Source organism: Marmota monax, unplaced genomic scaffold (genome assembly GCF_021218885.2).
Source record: "Marmota monax isolate L192 unplaced genomic scaffold, Marmota_monax_Labrador192_F-V1.1 WCK01_AAM20220418_F8-fsc00116, whole genome shotgun sequence".
NCBI classification, from domain to species: domain Eukaryota; kingdom Metazoa; phylum Chordata; class Mammalia; order Rodentia; family Sciuridae; genus Marmota; species Marmota monax.
The window spans coordinates 1,512,059-1,534,210 of record NW_026695220.1 but is presented as its reverse complement, the minus strand read 5'-3'; the positions used below and the strand labels follow the sequence as shown (position 1 = coordinate 1,534,210).

The window sequence follows — 22,152 nt, the reverse complement described above, 5'->3', positions numbered from 1 at the left end:
GGGAGAGGAGAAAAAAAAAAAGCCAGACCTATCTACCTAACAAAAAGTGTGTTGAGGAAAGCAAATGAAATGAAATTATTTGACGTGCTAATTAAAATTGGTAAAGAATTTTCTAGTACACAGAGCAATTGTAGTCTTCACCAGTAAGTACATAAATAATGGGATGTAAGGGAGGCTGCATGATCCTGTAGAGCAGCCATCACCCAGCTGGGAGATATTAGGCCATGCCATCGACACCTGTAAAGCCTCAGCTCTTTAGTCTATAAACTGAAGGTCATGTTTACAATGGTCTAACAGAACTATTCAGAGCAAATAGGTTAACAAATACAAAAACTCCCTGTAATGTTAAAATAATGTACTATCATGCTTATAGTTATTGAGTAAAAGGGAGCTAAATCATTCCTATCCCAGAAGGAAGCTGTTCTCGTCCCAGATTAATGCAATACACTAACAATAAAGAGAAAGAGATATAAAAAAAGATACACATTTGCCTGCCTAAGAGTATAAAATGTTTGAATTCAGAATGGGATTTCTCATCTATTACCAAAAAGACTTATTTAAGTCTTGATTAGACGAGTTAATAGTTAATAAAATATCACAGCTCTTTAATACATATTTTAACTAGTAATAAGATGTAGCTGAAAGGTTTGAGGTTGTTGGATACAACATAAAATACATAAAGGTCATGAGAAGCATTGTGCCCCATACTCTCTATAGACAATGAGAAACCATGAAGATATTTGAGGTGAGAGCTGACATAAAGAATTTACATTTGAGAAAGAAAACATTATGGGAGAATGACTAAAAAGGAGAGGAATGAGCAAGGAAAATTAATTAGAAGAATAATTTTAATAATATTAGGCAAGGAAAGTTAAGAGCCTCAAGTAAAGTAGTGGCAACAGATACATTCAGATTTTTCTGGAAAGGAATGGATACAACTTGATGGAAGAGATAGAGGAGTAAGAATAACACAGAAGTTTCTAGCTGAATAACTTGAGTGCTCTTAAGATACCATTTCACTTTCCACGGAATAAAACCCATTTAGCTAGATTTTAAATGTCAATATAAATTGAAATAAATATGTGAAGTCATAGGCTGTCTCCAGGAGAATTGTTCTTCCTACAATATTCACAGAAGCTCAAAAATCAGAAGAAAAGAGAATAATGTTGCTATAAAAGAATTAAAAATCCTTAACAATTTATGTTAGCTAATCAAATGGGACCTTTGGCTTTTGTTTGGAGGTGCCAAGGGGTGTTTCTAAAGCAAACTCATAACAGGTCACCAAGAAAAGTGAGACACATCACTGCTACATTCAGACCTGTCAGCATTATATAACATGCTTTCAAATGAACACAGATGCTACATTAATGAATGGTTAACAACAAAAAAATCTAACTAGATAACAATATTTTCTGCTGAGTTTGCATGTTGGTTTCAGTCCATTTAAAATAATTGCAGTTTTTTTTAACATGGGGGATTTTAATATGCATAAAAGTTTTTCTACTCCTAATATTTCATAAAAGAATAAAGATATATCACAAATGTTTTAATACATATTTTTAATATTTTTAATGCACTAAAAACCATTTTATGGGTCAAAAAAATTCAAATTATAGGCCTAATCACTATTTTACCAAATATATAGAGGAATGTTTGATTAGCTAATCAGAGAATCTTAAAAAATCAAGATTGGATCTCCAAAATTCTCAGTTTAGCCGCTAATTTGCCACAAGTATAAAAGGAAAAAGGCAAGCCAGTCTACACACTAACTTGTTTCATTCATAAATACGGGTGGTAAGGGATTAGGAACTGCATGGATTTACTTGCAATTTCTATGCATGATTGATCTTTTATTTGCTAGAACTTGGGTAAAACGCATTAAGGGTGAAATGTCAGTTTAGTTATAGAAAAGTAGTTATAGAAAAGTAGTGAAAACAATAAAGATGTGGTTCAGTGACTATTCAATTATATAAGAATACTATCTGAAGACACTAGGTTGTAAAAGGATATGGCATAGTTTTGCTAAGATGTAACACTTATTGCATTGTACCTGCAAAATAAACACCTTCACTGACCAAACAGAACCAACTATAAAACCCAGAATAAGCTTTTATTTTCAATGCCACTAGATTGTCACTCTCCTTAACAGTCTCCCCCAACACACACACACACACACACACACACACACCCTAGTTGTCCTTACCTGGACGTAACACATTCTAATTGAAACAACAAAACAGTGTCAAGAGTCCTAGATCTCTCAACACATACTCATGAAGCACCATTTTGACCAAGGAAAGGTCCAATCAATAAAAAGATCCATGGAGTACAATAATGCTCAAAACAATTGTTACAAAATCCACAGGGAAATCTCTTTCAAATGAAGGATGGAAGGAGAACACAGGCAATGTGAAGCATCAAGGGTTTTGAGCAATAAAATGACACTGAATACAGAGTTAGCTTTACAGACTACATACAGGATTCTAGAATATTTTTAGAATGTTACTTCAATGACTGACAACCGGTCTAGGCTGAATAGAGAAGCATGTTAAGTCAAAAGAGCAAGGTGATGTGGGAGACTGGCACAGAAGGCTAGAAGGAAAGATGACAATCAGAGGAACTGAAGGATAGGGGAGTAAGGTAGAAGAATTAGAGATGGCAGTCAGAAAATCATGTTAAGTTTCAGACTGCAAAGTAGTATATCATGAGTGCAAAAAAACTCAAATATGGCCAGGCACCACAGTGCACACCTGTAATCCCAGTGGCTCAGGAGGCTGAGACAGGAGGATAGCGAATTCAAAGGCAGCCTCAGCAATGTCGAGGTGCTTAGCAACTCAGTGAGATACTGTCTCTAAATAAAATACAAAATAGGGCTGGAGATGTGACCCAGCAGTTGAGTGCCCTGAGTTCAATCCCCAATACCAACCAACAAAAAGCCCTAAAATGTCTCGTGTTTTAGTATTTTAGCATTTGTAGCTTAAGAATTCTGTATCCATTAAACATTCTGAAATTTGGCCAAGTTCATAAAAGTATGCAATTTGATTTTATGAAAGTTGAGTATTAAAGGAAGCATGTGATAAGGAGACGGCATTTTGGAAAAATAAAAAGGTCTATTTTTCTCAAGATCTGAAGAGTTAGCATTTAGTAGATAGATGGGCAAAAAGATAAGCAAAGCCAAGAAAATTTCTAAATCATAGTTTACAGATGAAGGGGTTAGTTAAGACAAAAAGACAAGAAAGGCAAGGGGCAGAAAATAACAGATTAGGTAGGTAGGAAACTACATAGGCAGGGAGATGCAGGTCTGTAAACGAAAACCATTAAAATAAGAAAGAAACTTTCATCCTATTTCCTTTTGTAATAACTCAGTGCTAAGTCCGTTTTAGTGAAAAAGTGAAGCTATATCAAGTTGTAAATACTAAAGTATCCATAATAGTATTTTTAAGAAAACAGAATTTTGCAATGATTAATAACAAACTCTTTGCTTAGAAGTAATTTAATATTTGTTCCTATTTTTTGGTTTTGTTTTGAAGTGATGGTCATAAAATACCTAATCTATGATATAAAACCAGTTTTACTGTACATTTGTTCAATAAACTTACATATAACTTAATTAACTCAGTCACACCTGAGGAAGTTGTTCCTCCCTTATTGTCTTGTTTACCAGTAAGAGGTAAGCACAGCTATATTGATAGCTTAAAAACACAGTAAACAGAATATTGTAAAGTTGAACTTCAAATTATTAAAATTGTTAAAGGAAAAAGGTAAGACATCCAAAATATCCAAAACCTATTTATATAAACAAATTTATAAAAATCTATTTTTAGTCTGATTATAGCAATCCAATATTGAGGAATGCTGGATTTGAGGGATGACTGAAACAGGAAGGCACAATTCATCACATGCACACTGAACCAGAGGTTTCCCACAACACTTTCACACAAATGTCTAATTTACAGAATAAAAATACTGTGGATATATAAAAAGATAAATCTGAAACAGATATATCTGCACACATCTGATCTGTAAATCCTAAGTGAAAGGCAGACCTACTCCGGGACTTTTTAGAAACAGCAAAAATTTAAGTCCTCTTCAATGCACCACGAATATCAATATGGGCACTGAAGCACTCAACAGGGAATTGTTTTTGAGTGTTGAAACCAAGAGTTGAAAACAAAAAGCAGAAATTATACGAAAGTGGATTTGTGGGTCTCACGGCAAGATTAGCTGGTTAAGAAAAAAAAATAATAATCTTTTCATGCTGAGGCACTGATCGTTAACAGAAGATGGATCATCACACCTCAGCTCCAAGAGTGGTATTCACAAGCTCCACTACTGTGACATAAATGCCACAAGGCATAACTGACAAAATGAGAAGGCAAAAGTCAGCTTTTCAATGGTGATTACATCTCCAATCATTTTCTCCTTTTCAGACTACCGATGAAAACTTGAGGGAGTAAACAGAAGTAGGGGGATCGCTGCCACAGTTTAGGAATTAGCTACAATTCACGTGTATACCTTCTTCAACTTCAGTTTGTCCAAGACAATCATGGAGGCATAAATGAACATGGCAGTAACAAAGAAGAATGATTAAGAGTATAGGTTCCAGAAACCAATAGTCCTGGGCTTGCATGCACTCTCTGTATGACTCTTTTAATCACTGGTAAATAGGGATTATAAAAGAGATTACACCACCATCAAATGGCTGTTGTGAAAATCAAATTAAGATGTCTATAGAGTATATCACTATATTTTTCACTCAATTGTAATCATCATCGTCGTCAATGCCTAAATTTATTATACTTAAAACACATTTTTATTGCTTTTCTCTATTCTTAATATTCACTAACTTCTTCCCATAAATTCCAGAAAAATATAATTTATAAACTTTCTTAATACTATCATAAAATATTTAAGCTTGAAGTAGGAGGACATACACTGTACTTGGAATAACCTGATATCTGAAATATTTTTGTGAGTATATCATTATAGTCTACACTTAGACCTGTCGGAAGTTTCCCAAGTGCAAAAATTCAACATTGTGTGAGAGATTTAAGTGAAATTCAATTTTGTAGATCTGCACTGTTATAGAATCCACTAGTCAAATGTGACTATTGAGCATTAGAAATGTACCTTAGTCTGAATTGAGATGTTCAATAAGCATAACATATGGTTTACTATGAAAAATAATTGTAAAGTACTTCATTAGTAGATGGTCATATCAAGGTCTCAGCAGCAAAATGCTCTGCCTTGCACATGTGAGGCCCTGGGTTCAATCCTTAGCACCACTATATACAAAAATCATAAATTACATATTAAAATGATATTTTGATACGAGTTCAATAAGATGTGGTATAAAAATTAATTTCACTCGGGTAATTTAAAGTTACACATGTGACTCACACTGATTGTTTGCATGTTTCCACTGGACAGCACTGTTGTACAATGAGGATATAATGACATGAGACAATCAAATGATTCTCTGAAGGACAGGGTATATCACAGAGCAGTCAACTGTCCTTACCCTGACTCCTGTTTGCCAAATTAAGATCAATCTCTGCCAGCCATGAGCAGATAAAAACTGGCACAGGCCCTTACAGGGAGCACTTCAAGTCTACTACAAATGTTTGTTTGCACAACATTTGACTGGGGAAAAAAGGTATTTAAACTTAGCTATACCTGGCCATTTATATCATTAGGGATGTAATCTTGAATTCTCATTAGTTTGGAGGTAACCTAAATGCTTTCTTGTGGGGGCTGGGAGGGAGCTGTGAAACTTTCCTATTGGAACATTTTGGGGCTGCTTTGTTCACTTCAACATCTAATTGCACCTGTCCCTTCTCATATTCAGAAGTCAAGCAAGGTGGGATGCAAATATAGATTATAGCAAGATCCTAAGCCACAGCAAAAAAATTCCTCTCTCATCCTGGAGAGGTGCCTCTATGCCTTCCCTCCCCACCAACAGAGATTCAGAGGCTTATAAAAACAATAACATACAAAACACATTTCCTTTCTTTGTCAAGCATTTCCCAGTACTCTTGAATCTAAAAAAGTTAACATTATTTATTCTTTTCTATCTGGAAGGCTATAGTTTATCATATTTTTTAAAGGAGTATAAAACAAAGCAGTAGAGAAAGCAGCTCAGGTAATCAAAACTGATTTCTGCAAAGAAACACATTTATTTGGACCATTAAAATTAGCTAAGACACCTTTCAAAATAAACTGCAATCTCCTACATCATACTTTAAAAACATACCAAGTTCCAATATAACCTCTTCAAATAAAGCCAGGTGTAATCATGGCACAAATGGAAAAACAATTTCAAGAAGAGTAAAACAAATGCTCTGTAAAAATGATCTATGTGGACGATGTACAATCAGTTTTAACCATCTTGGACATTAAAAAAAAAATACTCTGTCCACATAAACTAGGCCATTCAGACATTCAAAATGCACAATCCCTGCAGTTTGGATTTTTTGGGTGGGCAGGAAATCATGGAATCCAAAACTACAATATATCATTTCCTATGGTGAAAGATATCACAGGAAAATTCACTCAACAGTCATCACCACTGAAATTGAAATGAGTTTCTTTTTACAGTTAAGTCTAGTAAATGGTACCTAACTTGTGTTAGTCCAGGTGATTTTTCCCTGCAGTTATTCCAAATGAGAACACAATCAATAAAATTCTGCTTTAAACTGAATGTAAATTATTTTTCCACAAGCATGAATTTTACTCAATTTTTTTTTTAAATCTCCCCAGAAAACTCCCAGACAGTATTCAATAATCTATATTTCTGTATAACTGGGAGAAATTGTGATTCCAAGAGGCTCACATATCCAATAAAAATCATGACCATATGGGTTTCCATATTAGGTAAAAACTATAAATGGTATAACTGCTACTTTATTTTAGGTTGGTCTCATCTTCCCCCATGTGATCCATATTTTTCAATTTATTCCAATTTATAGCCACAACAATCTAATGAACAAAATAGAACTAATGGTGCATCTCATGTTTCTGTATCAAAAATATTTGAACCTTACATTTATCAAAAGTCTTTGAAAGGTGTGCTTGAGATGGATTTCCCTGTATGTAAAGTAAGCCTCTATAAAATTGATTATAAAGTAAAATACATACACTCCTATAGTTTGTATTCAAACTACAGCCATACATAGGTATTTTCAATTTACACATTTAAGTCCACCAACAAATCTCTATTTTCATGAGGAGATTCCTTATATTTCTTTACTCTATATTCTTAGTGTATATACTGAAAATACTTCCCACAAATAATTTGCAGGGTGTGCAAAGCTTCTGAGAATAGCTATTAGCTTTATGGCATTCTAGCATTATCCCCTCATGTCAGTTCCCTCCAAATAGTAGAGCACTAAGGACTTGCATGTTTGGGAGTTTGGGCTTTTTGTTGGTGGTAGAGGTGGTTGGTTGGTGTAGGAAGGGACTATGAGCAGGCAATGAGCATCATTACTAAAAGTCATAATCCAGAAATCACATTATATACTTTCTTCACATACCTCCAAAGTCTTATAGGCAAGCCTCATATGCTGAGGCCTCATAATATTTAAGGATTTTGTTTCATAGATCAAAACAGCAAAGTCTCTAATAGTTTTGCTTTTGTTTTAAATAAAAGTCTTCACCATTTGAGTACATCATTGGGAAGGAAAAAAGAAAGTGTACTTTTAAGGTCACAGAGGAATAAAAATTACACTCTGTCCTCCACAATTATTCCCGATTCCATGAAAAAGGGTCCCAAACTAAATACAAAACCAACATTGAATTTCTGCAAAGGTTAAGAGTTTTTCTTTGTGAGCTTGCCCTTGGAAATATCAGAAAATTCATCAACTGTTTGTCCAAATTAGCATTGTATTTAGTCTCAACACTTAGCAGTTTAAAGACACTAAATAAATGGCAAATTTTTAAAGCCTAAAAGTGTTTTCTATTATTCATTCATCCATCCAGTCAAGTGTTAAGACCTTGTTATTCCAGCCATTTTTATAATTAATGGGGAGACAGTGGTAAACAAGATAGACAAATAGTTTTCTTTCTTGGAGTTTATATTCTAAGCAAATAAACAAATGAATATTATTATAAAAATGATCATGTAACTACTGATGTTGCTACTTAGAAAATATAGTGAGATAAAACATTTGGGAAGTGATTTCACACTGGATGATTAGGAGCTCACCTCAATAAGATCTGAGGAAATAGACTACTGTACATATTTGATAACTGTTCCTAGTGTCCTCCATTAGACTGAATGTATGCAATAAATCAAAAACTAAGGTAGCACTTTTAAAAGTAGGCTTTATTTAACTTGTATTATCTTTCCAAGCACTACTTTCTAAATAACAATTAGAAACAACTGAGAGGGCATTACACCTTAGGTGTGGCTTGGTAGTCTGTTTTATCTCAGCCCAATTTATTGAATTCTGTTTTCACTGAGTGAATGCAGGTTAATTGGTTCTGCAATGCTAGAGGGAGTTCTCAGGTTTCTCAACATTTACATGCACATGAATACCAGGCCACATGTGGCAACAGTCCAATCAGAAAGATTCTGGACAGGAATCAGCTTACTAATTGGGCAGCTTTAAGTATTCCTCCTCTGTGAAGTCTTTGTTACAGTCCTGCATAAGTGCACATAGCTCAAATGCAAAGAGGCAAAATCCATATAAGGTTGAAAACCACCCTGGTTTAGGAGCCTCATGATCCTATGTAGCCACAACATGTTATAACAACTTGAAGAGACAGTTGCTCCATGGCCACCTCAGATTTGGAGCTCTGAGCCCCAAATTTTTGATATTAAAAAAAACTCCATGATTTAGCAAAATTTCAAATATTACGTGAAACTATGTTGTCCAATACAATAATCATTAGCTATAACTGGCTATGAAATTTAAATTTTAATTAAAACTAAATATGACTTAAAATTCAGTCCTTCAGTTGTATGCGCCATATTTCATTCATTCAATAGCTGTATGTGGCTATTGGCTACTGTATTGAACAGCACAGGTATACGACACTCCCATCTCCACAGAAAGTTCAATTGCAGACACTTAACAAGTTACTTGGTTATTGCAAATATATTACAGTAACTACCATAGTGCTTTCTCAGGTCTTAAGAAAGTTATTCCCCATAACATCGTTATCATTTTGTGGTTAGTACTTTATGACTAACAGTGTAAAATAACTAATTTTCCCTATTATTTAATCAGAAAGGAGTCAATGTTTTAAAATCACTAAAGAAACTTAATGATTACAGATAATAAAACTTGAAAAGCTAAGAAATCACAAATTTTGCTTTCCAGGAAAATTGCCAGCATCGACAACCCAGAAATTCCTAACAAACTCTGAAGTCACAGGACTAAGAGAAATTTAAAATGTCTAGTTGGAGAGAAGCTGAAAGACTACTGTGACATTCAAAGATTTGTCATTTCCATGATACTGTGTGTTCCCAAGGGTCACAATATAACAGTCATGATTTGTTCTAATGACTTTAATTAAAATTTTTGTCTTACATACATTAATTCTTATAAAGACAAATATGTGTTACTGGTACGTATTAGGAGTTCCCTTAATATATGCTTAAAAAAATAAATTCTTGGGATGCTAAAAGGTATGTAAGCAAGTATTATCAAATGGCTCTCATACTAAGTACTTCCATAAGTCACAGCCGCTATGTACAACTCCATCACAAAGTCATTTACTTACAAAGTATGTATTTGCCTTGACTAAGTAGTCAATTGAGACAGGAAAGATTTTTCTATCTTCTATATTATTAAAAAGCAAATCAGTAACTTGTTTCTATTTCTATAAAAAATCATTTTAACCCATTTCTCAATTTTAAGACATTAATATTAATTTAACCTAACTACAAAAACCTAAGAAAATTCATTATTCTGCCTAAATTAATAAGAGTGAAAAAAATTACTTGTTAAACTGATCAAAAGTGATCCAAGAAACTTTCACTCCCCATCCTCACCACTACCCCCACCAAAAAAAAAGAAAAAAACCCTCACTATAATAGACTAGATCAAAGAAGCTCCAAATATGTCCATAGTTCCCTGGAACCCATTAATTCATTGGATTACACGGAGAAAAGGCTTTGCAGGAATAATTAAGGGTCAAGGTATTAAGATAAAGAGATTATCCCAGATATTCGGCAGGCTTATATGATCACAAAGGCCTATAAAAGCAGAAAACACTCAGGTTGGGGGCAAAGGGATATAGCAAAATAAGTTAAACTTAAAGCATGAGAAGATTCTGTGGAATCCCAAAACAAAGACAACAAAGGCCTTGAGGAGCTCATGGAATATGGGCAGTCTCCAGAAGCAAAGAAAGGGGACCTCTGTGCCACTACTGCAAGGAACTAACTTTGGCCAAAAACATAAATAAGCTTGGAAATATAGTCTTCTCCAGGGCCTCTAGTAAGAACATAGCCCTCAGATACTTTGGCTGAGACCCATGCCAGTTTTCCAACTTATAAGACTATATGTAGTAAATGGGCATTATTTTAATCCTCTAAATTTTTTGTAAAGTTACAGCTATATTCGAAAACTAATAACTCACCAGGTTTTATTCTAGTCACATCGAAAATCCTAGTGACATTTCTAAATATACACACATGTATTTATTATACTTACATAGACACGGACACTTAAGAACTTGTGTTTTTTTTTTTTTAATTTCTAAAGGACAGTTGGTAAGATGGCTATAAAGGTTCTAGTCTAGATACTAGTAAAGTTGAGTTAAAACTTTCTGAATTCCATCTTTTTGAAGTGAGTGGTTCTCTTGTTAAGCTCATTAACACATTTTCATCTGGGCAATCTGACCCCTTTGACTAAAGAATGCTCCTATATCTTCAAAGATATATGCCACCTAGTTTGCTGTTCTTTGTTCATATCTCCATCTGCTGGAAAACATTTATTCTGCAATCCCTTCGTCACAAAGTCATAACAGCATTTGTGCTCGCCAGTAGGCTTCTCCTGGTCTGATAAAAACAGGTAACATTCTATAATTTTTCTTTATAGGTTTAGTCAGTAGGAAGAGGAGCCCAAATATCCAATAAAATGGGAATGGTTAAGTAAAAATAGATACAGCTAACTCAGCCCAATATTACCTGTGTACTATGCTTAAGTAAGGTAAAATGCTTAGAGTCACGAAAATTTTCTACTTTATCATTTAGTTATATTAAGTGAAAGAACTGTTAAAATCTTTTAACCTCTTTAAATTAAAATTACATATAAATGTGCATAGAAATAATCAAAGAATAACCGGTGGTTGTATTAAGGAAATGGAATTTGTTTCCCTCCAAATTTTAATATATTGACTATATATTTTATTAAACACATTAAATTGCACGAAATTTGTAACCTAATCCATATGCAGAAACTCATGCCACTCACAAGACTTTACACCTTTCTCTTATTCTGTTTGATTAAGCTGCAGCAACTTTTCCAGTGTAGTCCTAGGTAGGAGTATAGGGGCGTATGTTCATGTTCATAAATTTGGGTTCTAACCCTTTGAAAATATAAACTTTTGTTAAGGGACTGCATCTACTAGTTCCTTTATAATCATATCTATTATAGGGTTCTTAACACAATGGTCCGATTCTAGCAAAATGTCAACTCTTGGCAAATATCTAAGAATACATAAACACAGGGGGCTGGGATTGTGGCTCAGTGGTAGTGCGCTCACCTGGCATGCTTGAGGCACTGAGTTCAATCCTTAGCACTACATAAATGTAAAATAAAGATATTATATCCACTTAAAACTAAAAAGAAATTTTTAAAAAAAGAATACCTGAACATCATTCAGATGTGGAAAACATTGTAATTCAAAATAAATTAGAAGACTATTTTCCCTTGTTAATATCTTACATGATAGCTGGAAAGCCTTAATAATCAGTGACCTAAAGTGTGTGTTGCTGCATGTAGAAAAGAGTTCAAGGCACTGCCAGAAACTGGTGACGAGAAAGAGCTAGCAAACAACTCAAGTATGTGCCCCACATTAATGAGGCTTTCATGTCAGCTCTCATTGGTGGAAGCCCCAATCTACTAAAGCATTTTCTAGCACTTATTTTTATATTTGCCACAAAGACACATGAATGCTCATACAATTTGATTTAAAAACGAGAGCCAATTCAAAAAGAAAACACTTCCCTGTACCACTATGGTTACTAGGAAAAGCTTTCTTACAGAAGTTGCATGTCTCATAAAATTTGTGACAGCATATTCTTGAACGGAATAAACAGAAATACATCAATGTTAAGCAAATGGACTGCATTAGGAAAAAAGAATCTTATATATAAGTAGTCTGTGGTAATACTAAATTAAGGGCAATGCCTTGTTTTAAATGATTTTTAAAAGAAAGGTCAATATAAGCATCTGCTTACAAATTCAGGATGCACTATAAATTAAGCCATGAGAAACAGTCCTATGCATTCAATAATTCTCTTTGTTATCATATTTTATCTTTGATTTCTAATTCACTGTTGGGGTGAAGGATGCTGATAAAATTAGAAGAAATAGTGTCACTGACACATTTTTAAAATTAGACACTTTTTAAGGACCAAAAGCTAAATAAGAGCAACTATTAAAGTGATCTATAATATGCTGTCCCTCACTCCATATCTTGAAGTGGAAGAATAAAGGAGAAAGACAAATACTGTGAAGGGAGGCACTGTTTTTTAAAAATATATATATATATCTTGATTACAAAATCAAAGTTATCACATGTCGAATATGGGCTGCAAGATTTCCTTTCTAGTCTGATCTGTTTATACTTTACATTTATAAGTGAGATAAATAAAAATAACAATCTTGAACATACACCCTTGCTAGCATAATTCAATTTTATATATTTTATCTCCTGGGAACCATCATTAGGGTTGTAAAAGTACTTATTTACAAAAAAAATTCTATATTCACAAGAGCATATCTGAGCTCATAAAAATGCATCAGTACAATGATTAATTCACCCTTTAAAATCCAGGGACACATAACCATGAGGATGAGAGTGGAGTCACAGTGGCAAATATAGGCTCACTAGATGATATAGCTAATGACACATGATTAAAGGAAAGCAGAAATGATGATTCATAAAAATTTCTGGCATTCTGGAAATTTTGTAAAACTAAGGAAGTTTATTTTTTTCTAATTGAAGATTTTCTGGTGTCAATTTTGAAAAATAGCAACATCTTATAAAAGTAAAAAGAAAGAAAAACAGATGAATGAATTAAGAACAGGTCTTGCTATGTTCCAGGCTAGTCTTGAATTCCTGGGCTCAAGCCATCCTCCTCCCTCAAGCTTCTAAGTAGCCAGAACTTCAGGGGTATCCCACTGCACTGAGCATTCATCCCTTTTGATGAGAGGAAAGTATAGTTTTTCATTAGAAAAATTAGACTTTCTTAATGAGAACTTCCTTGAAGTTCCTTTGCCAACCTTTAAAAATAGAAACAATGATAAATGAACATCTACTATCCTCACTGGGTTCTTCTGAGTATGAAATAAAAATCTAGGGTTGAAGGTACTTTGTAAACACCAATCAGTTGATTTCTTGCTCCTACTACAATAACGTCTAAAATGTTGCCTCCTCAATTATTTCTTCTCACTCCCCCAGTTTCCTTTCTCCCTTATCCTGTAAATACACTCATCTTAACCTGTAAATGCATTCCAGTCTTAAAGAATAAAACACTTTGTTTAACTTTGAAGCTCAAGGATACCGTTCTTTTGTTCCATGCCCCCCCACCAGAATTAAGCTTTACCATGAGTAGACTATACTCCTTATGTCTCTACACCCTTATTTCTCATTTATTCCTTGACTTCTCCCAAGACTTAGACTCACACTTGTGTCATTAAAATTTGTGGCTAGCCTCCAGTAGCTCCCAGCTGCCTAACAGAACTAGTATTGTTCTGACCTGACTTTCCTATAGCATTGACACTGTTTACCACCCCTTTTTGAAAAATTTTCCTTAGCATCTTTGATATTATCATCTTTTGCTGTGTTTCTTTTTCATTCAAGAGTCTATTGTATGTAAGATTAAAAAATTAATTAATTAATTAATTAGAAAACAAAAAGATTCCTTCCCAGTCTATTTAATGGTTCGTATCTCCCCATCTCCACTGCTGTCCATCACAAGTCACTTTAACACTGATATTCTGGGAGTTCTATTCCTGGCCATTCCTGTGTGTGTGTGTGTGTGTGTGTAAACTCTCTACCTTAGTGATCTCAACCAGTCCTGATTTTAAGAACCACCTATACAATGGTGACTAGCAAAAGTCTCTCAGGTATCAACCTCACTCAAATTGTGGGTTTATATTCAGCTACTTAGTACACATTCCCCATATATGTTCCACAGGCATTTCAAGCTTAAAATGTCTGAAACTACTGAACTTATCTTAGCAACAACCATATTCATTCCGTAATCCCCTTGTCTTCCTTTATTCTTCTTAGTTCATGACAACATTCCCCAAGTAAGATTAAAGTTTAGCCCAATCTAAGCATCCAACATAAGCCACTACCATATTTTAAAAAGTACAAACAAAAGTCATGGTCCCATTTTTTAAGTCCTTGATAACAGATTGTATCTTTATTTTTATTACAAGCACATAATGGGCACCCACGAATGAATGGGTGGACATTACTATTAAATCAATATAAGATCATATTTCCATAAGATATTGAAGTAAAAATTTATGCACAGAAAGATTTAACTAGAGAACTAGGTTTTACTTTAAAAAAAAAATGGACATATCACTGTAAAAGCCTCAATAACATATTGTTAAGCAATATCCCAAATTATCAGATTGGCAAAGTATCACACTAATTCTCTTTGAGTGTCTAAGTCCTGTAAAATAATTTGAGAATTTTTCTATATTGCTCCTTCAATGTTTACAGATATTTGTATCAGCTCCCAAATTAGTTTTATTGACAAATTTAATTAAAATGCTATTCATCATTCCTCTTTGATCATTAGAGGCACTAAAGAAAATTACGCCTAATAATGATCCCAGTCTCAACCTTCTAATGTCCATCCCCTCTAGGTAACATTTAAATTATATAGCTCATGCAAATCAATAATAATTATTTTTTCCTAACAAGATTATCATTAGACTCTCTGAAACCAAATAGTATCCTTTCCTCTCTTGACAAAAAAAAAGAAAAAAAAAAAGAGGGAGAGAAGAAAAACATTGCATTTGGAGAGCCAAAAAGACAATTCAGTGTGCTTGAAAGGCATATCACAAGGTTGCTTTGTAGAACAGGAAGTGTCAAACTATGCACATCAGCTGCCACCCTACATACAGATGTCTCTGACATGGTGATAAAATGGGAAACCATTTGGTTTAATAACAATAAAAAAAGGCAACATCTGATGGTGCATATTACATGTAGCATCTAGCCCTGGTTGCCTAGCAACCAGTCACGAGGGAACTCCATCGAGAATAAAAGCCCTAAACAATTGTACAGTTTGTGCAAGTTTCAAGGACTCAAAGAGATGTGTCAGTAGTCAATCTAAATTCTAGTATAAAATCACCATACTGAGTTAGAGGAAGAGGAATCCATCATTATCTCATAGAATCAAGCATTAACTAGAGGTGAGATTCAACCCTCTAGGCTTATATCTTTTGAAGCAGTAGTTTTATAGGTAAGAATTTTTAACATTTATAAAATGTAAAAGAAGAAAACAAAACATCACTAATATAACTTGCATTCATTCAACACAATATATCATGGGCCTAGATATTGGGAATATAAATACAAAAGAATTTACAAGCTAAAAGCCAAGTAGCTCATACTGTAATGAGGAAATCAGACAATAAGCAAACAGTAACAATATCAAATTCTAAACACCTACAAAAGGCATCTGATTCAGACTAAGGGGTAGAGAACTAAACAGATAAAACTTAGAGGAGGTAACACCTAAGCTGAGTCTTAAAGGACAAGCAAAAATTATACAACTGTCAAGTTATACAACTGGGGTAAGGGGAAAATACATTTATATACATAAATATATGTATATAAAACATGTTTTAAAATATATATTACATGAGAAACACATTTTAAATGTATTCTTAAATCATGTGTATATAAATTCATATGTATCAATAGGAGTAGCAAGAGAGAAAGTATCTGCAAGGCCACAGAAGTTCACACAAGAATGTTGCGATAGAGGAATGTCATGCCATTTGAATGGGACTAGAAGTGCTGCAAGAATAGTCCAAAAAGAGAGAGAGGTTTAAGCCCCCTATTCGGTTTCATATACCAGGCTAAGGAGTTCAGGTTTCATCCAGAATGAAGCTAGAAAGGCAGAGAAGAATTTTAAGTCAAGGGATAACATGACCACATATGGTAATGATATGAAATACATTTGATGGCAAAGCAGGTATCAAGGAGAACAGACAAGAGGCTACTGTATTAAGACAGAAATTGAGGAGACAATATCACCAACAGATTTGGATGAGTAGAAGTGGGGGCTGGGCAAAAGACTTAAACAAGATTTCTGGGTTTAACACAGCTCTAGAAAACTGAACTTCATATAACAGGTATACTATTCCGTCCTTGCTGAAATAGTAATCTTGACCCCCTCCTTCCCTTCTGTCCCAACAAAACAATTATATACAAGGTTAAAAACTACCTGCCTATGAAAGAAAAGCTACCAAAGAACAAAAGAGGAAAGAAGGAAAAATAAAGAAAAAAAGATAAGAGTAAAATCTATTAACACTTCCAAATGAAAAGTGACAGCCTAAGTTTAAAAAGAGTGAAAAGGAACTAGAAAAGAAAAACATTATTGGTACTTGACTACATCAAACTTGTAAATACAAGTGCTCTAAATAACAGAAAATAAATTTTTTTAAGTTTATAGCAAATATAAGCTATTATCTATTATATCTAAAGCACATAAGATCAAATAAAAAGCTGGTGGCACATGCCTATAATCCCAGCAGCTCAGGAGGCTGAGGCGGGAGGATCACAAGTTCAAAGCCAACCTCAGCAACTCAGCGAGGCGCTAAGCAACTCAGTAAGACCCGGTTTCTAAATAAATACAAAAAAGGGGCTGGGGATGTGGCTCAGGGGTTAAGTGCCCCCAAATTCAATCCCTGGTACAAAAAAAAATGGATCAAATAAAAACAGGAAATGCTTATCAATACATGAGTTAATGACAGATCCTTAATCTCACAACAAAATAAGAATGAATAAAATGTCAAAATCACTTTTCATAATAACTGAATGCATTTGACCAAAACAGCATCTCTATGAATTACTAAATTAGTAACTATTTGACTTCCCCGACCTATTCAGGACATAATAAAATGGGCAAACTTGTACAATATGAGAATAAAAATGGAATATGAAAAAAATACATATATCCTTAAATTTTTTAAATGGCTCATACTCTGACAAAGTAATTCCATTTCTGAAAATCTATTCTAAGGAAATGATCTAAAATATAGACAAAGGTTCATATACAGTATTATTTATGGCAGCACACATGTCTGTAATCCCAGTTGCTCAGGAGGCTAAGACAGGAGGAGCTCGAATTCAAAGCCAACCTCAGCAAAAAGCAAGGTGCTAAGCAACTCAGTGAGAACCTTCTTTAAATAAAATACAAAATAGGGGTAGGGATGTGACTCAGTGGTCAAGTGCCCCCATGTTCAATCTCCAGTACCAAAAAAAAGGAAAAAGAAATGGCCCACATGCCTCCCTAAGGGAGATAAATGTAAATGTGCTATAGTAAAGTCATACAAGAAAATATCATAGTCACTAAAAAGGATATTTTTACAATTATTTTAATAAGGAAAAAATCTCATGTTCATAAGAAATGGAAAAATCATAAATTTTATAGAAGTATAATTTTAATGCTGGGTTTTAAAATAGCATAGAGGAAAAAATTACTTCAGATTAATAATGATTTTTCCTTCTTCCTGCATTTTCTAAGTTTATTTTTTAAATAATGACGCTATATCATGTTTGTGTTTAGAAAACAAACCCTACTCATTTAATTTATCCCAATTAAAAATGTGCCTTAGTCTGGGTTAAAGAAATAGCCCATTCTTTTTAGATCTTTCTGTACATTTTCACTTAAACTTATCAAGTAGTTCTACATATTTTTATTAAAAGAGCTTTCTAAAGTACCTTAAAGTCAAGGGTAACAAGTACATGATATTAAGAACTTCCATTTGATTAACAGAGTCAAACAAGAAAAAAAAAATTAAGTTTCAGTAATTGAAAGCATTATTAAGCACTTTAACATACTTCACCCACATTAGTGCACTTGCATTTCAAAGCATAGCAAAGCTGTGTCTTCTATTACCTGAGGTGGTTGAGCAGAGGCTGAAGTCTCTCATCTGACTGCACAGCAGGCAAGGACCTGGCTGTTAACTGAAAGCAAAAGACAAAGTTAAGGAAAATAGCAAAGGCCAAACAGACAGGAGCACTAAATGCAAAACAGGGTCAGGAAGAGCAGACCAAGGAGGCAGAACATAAAAAAAAAAAAAAATGAATTATATAAAAAGCGGATACATTATATGATTAAAGATAACAACATGGCTCTAAGGATGTAGGACATGTTGCCAAGTTTAGAACTTAAAAAAAAAAAAAAAAGAGGGAGCACCTATTTGAATATTTGAGTTCATGAAAAGGCATCTACTCATGAAAATATTATCCGTGAAATAAAAATGGAAAGATTCCTAAATGTTAAAATGAATAACAACCAACTTATGGCACCGAATACTGCAACGATGAAATTGAGAAGGGGAATTCTGTTTATTTACAGCTAAACCACTATGAAAGAAGTGTGTATTGTGTACTCACTCCATATGCATTAATTCATTTGGACAACTACATTAAGAAACCAAGACTGTATTTTAAGTATACAATAGTAACTGAAAGCATTAAATATTGAAATATGATCTCAAATTGATCTAGGAAATAGTGAAAACTAAAGCCTTTCTGTTAAATACTGTGCCTTAAGCTGACAGTATATCAAGAAGTATAAACTTCTAATTTGTTTTTTTACTGAAATATTAGTTATATTTCTATGTATCTATATGTATCTCTATTTTAATCTGCTCTCCTAAGAAACTGTCACAAAGACTTTATAAAGACGTTCAAAGTAATCAGCTTGAAGCAAACTTAATAAAACAATAAAGATTAGAAAATAACCGATTCAATAATGATCAGAGTAATCTACTAATAAATCATTTGCTAATTCACAGAAGAGAATCTTAAGTAACAACTGAAAGATAGCCTTTGGTATTAAATAGAGTATCTTCATTCCAATTTTTTCATACATTAAAATTTTCTTAAAATGGAAAACAGACATTTAATTCAAACCCAATTTGTGATAATATAACAAAAATGAAATTATCTCTTTAAAAACATTTGTTGAAAATTTGATAAAAATGCCACATATCATTTTTATTAAATCATATAATGGAAAATCTCTCAATGTGTACAAGAATCAATAAACGTCAACAAAGATATTGATTAATTTAAAAGACAATAATGTAAGCCAATTAACATACTGCAATATTCGCAAAACCAACAGACTTTTAGTTTCTATGAAAAATGGTGAGCTAGTATTTCATGACATATAAATGTTATCAAGGTTATCGAGTTCTATAAACAAAACACTTTAATACATCCTGTATCTGTTAATGTCAAACTCCTCTACAAAATGTCATTTTCATTGTTCAAGATATTTCATGTCTCAGGACCAAAACTATGCTCTAAAATATTTAAATGGCCTATCTAGATATTTCAAAAGTCAATTCTCTGAAAATAGAGCAGGCAGACAGGGCTTTTTCAGTCGTATCTGTCAACCACATAGCATACTTTCTAATTAAACTGTCTTTTCTAAACAAAGCAAACAAGCAAAACATCTCACCAACACTGCAAGACTTTCTAGTCATCTGTCCATTCCACACAGGAAACATTTCTCAAATCTATCCCTTCATCTTAATCTCAGCTTTCATTTCCTTTTTTCCTAAACTGTTAATATCTCCAGTCACTCCCATGTCTGCCTCCATTCTTGCCTCTTCCAGTTTATTCTTCATTCAAGGTCACAATGAAATTTTCAGATTGAAAGTTAACCTCTCCTCTAATTAAAATTATCTAATAATTCCCTTAGGCTAGAGTTAATCACAATGGTCTTTTATCAAATGTTTTCTTAATATTTTCTTTTTGGGTCACAATACAAAACACCAAGTACAAAATGAATGTCTGGTTACACTCTCCACAAGAGACACGGGAGAATGCCAGGTAGGAATCTATCGTAGCTCCAGTTTCTGGAACAGGTGTGCTAAATGATTTGGGCACATCACCCCCCTCAGTCCCTTCCCACTTCAACTTATTTTCAACTTTGAACCTCAAGCAAAAGTGACTTCTTTATTTAGAGACTAGGGTCTAAATAAAGTTTACTTAGAGACTATATAGTCTCAACATTTCTTTTGAAACTCCTTTCTAAGCTTGTGTAGTTACTTCCCACATCACTCCACTATGAGGGGCACTGCATCCCTAGCACTTCTTGAGACATAGCAAGTCTAATAAGTATTTATTAAAGATGTGACAAATCCAAGAACCTGCAACTATGTAATTCCATTAATTGATGAAAATGAAAGTGGATCTCTTTCTACATTTCATCATTAAAGCTTTTCAGATTTCTGCTTTGAGCAAAATTAAATCTAAATCAAAACTAAACTAAATCACAATTATCAGCCTTTCAAGAAAGCAATACACTATCATAACAAGATTTTTAGCATTAGAGATTTTACATTTCTCTACAAATAGAAACAAACATCTAGGTTAAATATGGTTTCCATATTTATTTTTGCTTTTTAAATAGAAAATACAACAATGTCCTTGACTCATAAATCACCAAGAAGCAAAGAGAAAGATCTATCCCAGTTCTGTTTGAGTTGGGGTTATTTCAAGGGAACCATCATAAAAGTTGACATAACAGCTTATTTCTCATTATTGCTGAAAGGTTAGAGGTGAGTTACAATGGCCTGTCATAATATAGCTGACACATTTAATGAAAATTAAATACATTCTACTATATATAACTAAAAAGAATAAAAAAGTTATTTTAATCTCTATTTCATTCCACTATCCTTCCTTATTGCTGTGTGTATATACGTGACTGTATGACCAATGTGATTCTGCAACCTGTACACTCAGAAAAATGAGAAATTATATCCCATCTGATTCAAATGTATGATATGTCAAGGTCATTGTACTGTCATGGGTAATTAATTAAAACAAATAAAAAATTTTAAAAAACAAATACATTCTCTTAGATTTCATCAAAAAAGTTATTTTAAAAAGTCTTGTAAGAAAGTGTGAAATATGATATATCAAGAACTATGTAATGTTTTGAACAACCAACCATAAAAATTAAAAAAAAAAAAAAGTCTTGTAAGAAAGAATGAAGGTATCTGGTCCAACATTTCCATTTTATTTAACAGGAAATAGGGTTCCTCATGCCACAGATAGCTAGTTGCTAGCAGGCACACCAAGCCTATGCTAGGACACACAGCACAGGCACTTTCCTCTTTGACACCACCATTCACAGTGCTACACAAGTTGCATGAGAGCTAGCTGGTCAAGAACCCTTGACCCCAGAGTGTTCCTGTATCCTCTTATTCCCTCATTTCTCAAAGTGGGTTGGTTTTCAAGATTCACTTCACATGTGGATTTTCAGTCTTGAAGATAACCCGTTTTCATAAAAGGTTCCTTCACATCATTTGGGAAACATCACCAACTCAAAATCCTCCCTAAATACCCTTGGGTAAAGCAGCACTCCTCCCATAAGTATTCTAGTACTCAGGTATCTCATATTTATCACTACTTGAAATTATCTTATTCTCTCCTTTCTCTCTCTCCCCCCCCCAACAAGAACATAAATTGCATCACACAGGAACCTGTTCTGTCTCGTCTACCACTTCCCCCTACTGCTGTCTGGTAAGCAGTAGACAATCCATAAGTTCTGTAGAGTGAATAAGAGGTGTCCCCTACCCACCCAGATATTTCCAACAGAAGCATGAGTTTAGAAAAGTCTGTCCTAGACACTGGTCCTATTGGTCTTACATTTCTGATGTCTTCATTAATGACATGAGCTATCAACTAGAAGGAACA

The 22,152-nt window shown here is 33.7% G+C and overlaps 1 protein-coding gene across 6 annotated transcripts in view; it reads right to left on the bottom strand.

The window, feature by feature from the left end:
• Positions 1–22,152, bottom strand: part of Prim2 (DNA primase subunit 2) — a 436,920-nt gene that overhangs the window by 96,966 nt on the left and 317,802 nt on the right. For all 6 annotated transcript variants that reach the window (XM_046432559.2, XM_058575226.1, XM_046432556.2 and 3 more), the window contains one exon: positions 18,329–18,396. In XM_046432559.2, coding sequence (XP_046288515.1) covers positions 18,329–18,396 — 68 coding nt within the window. The remainder of the gene's footprint in view (positions 1–18,328; positions 18,397–22,152) is intronic.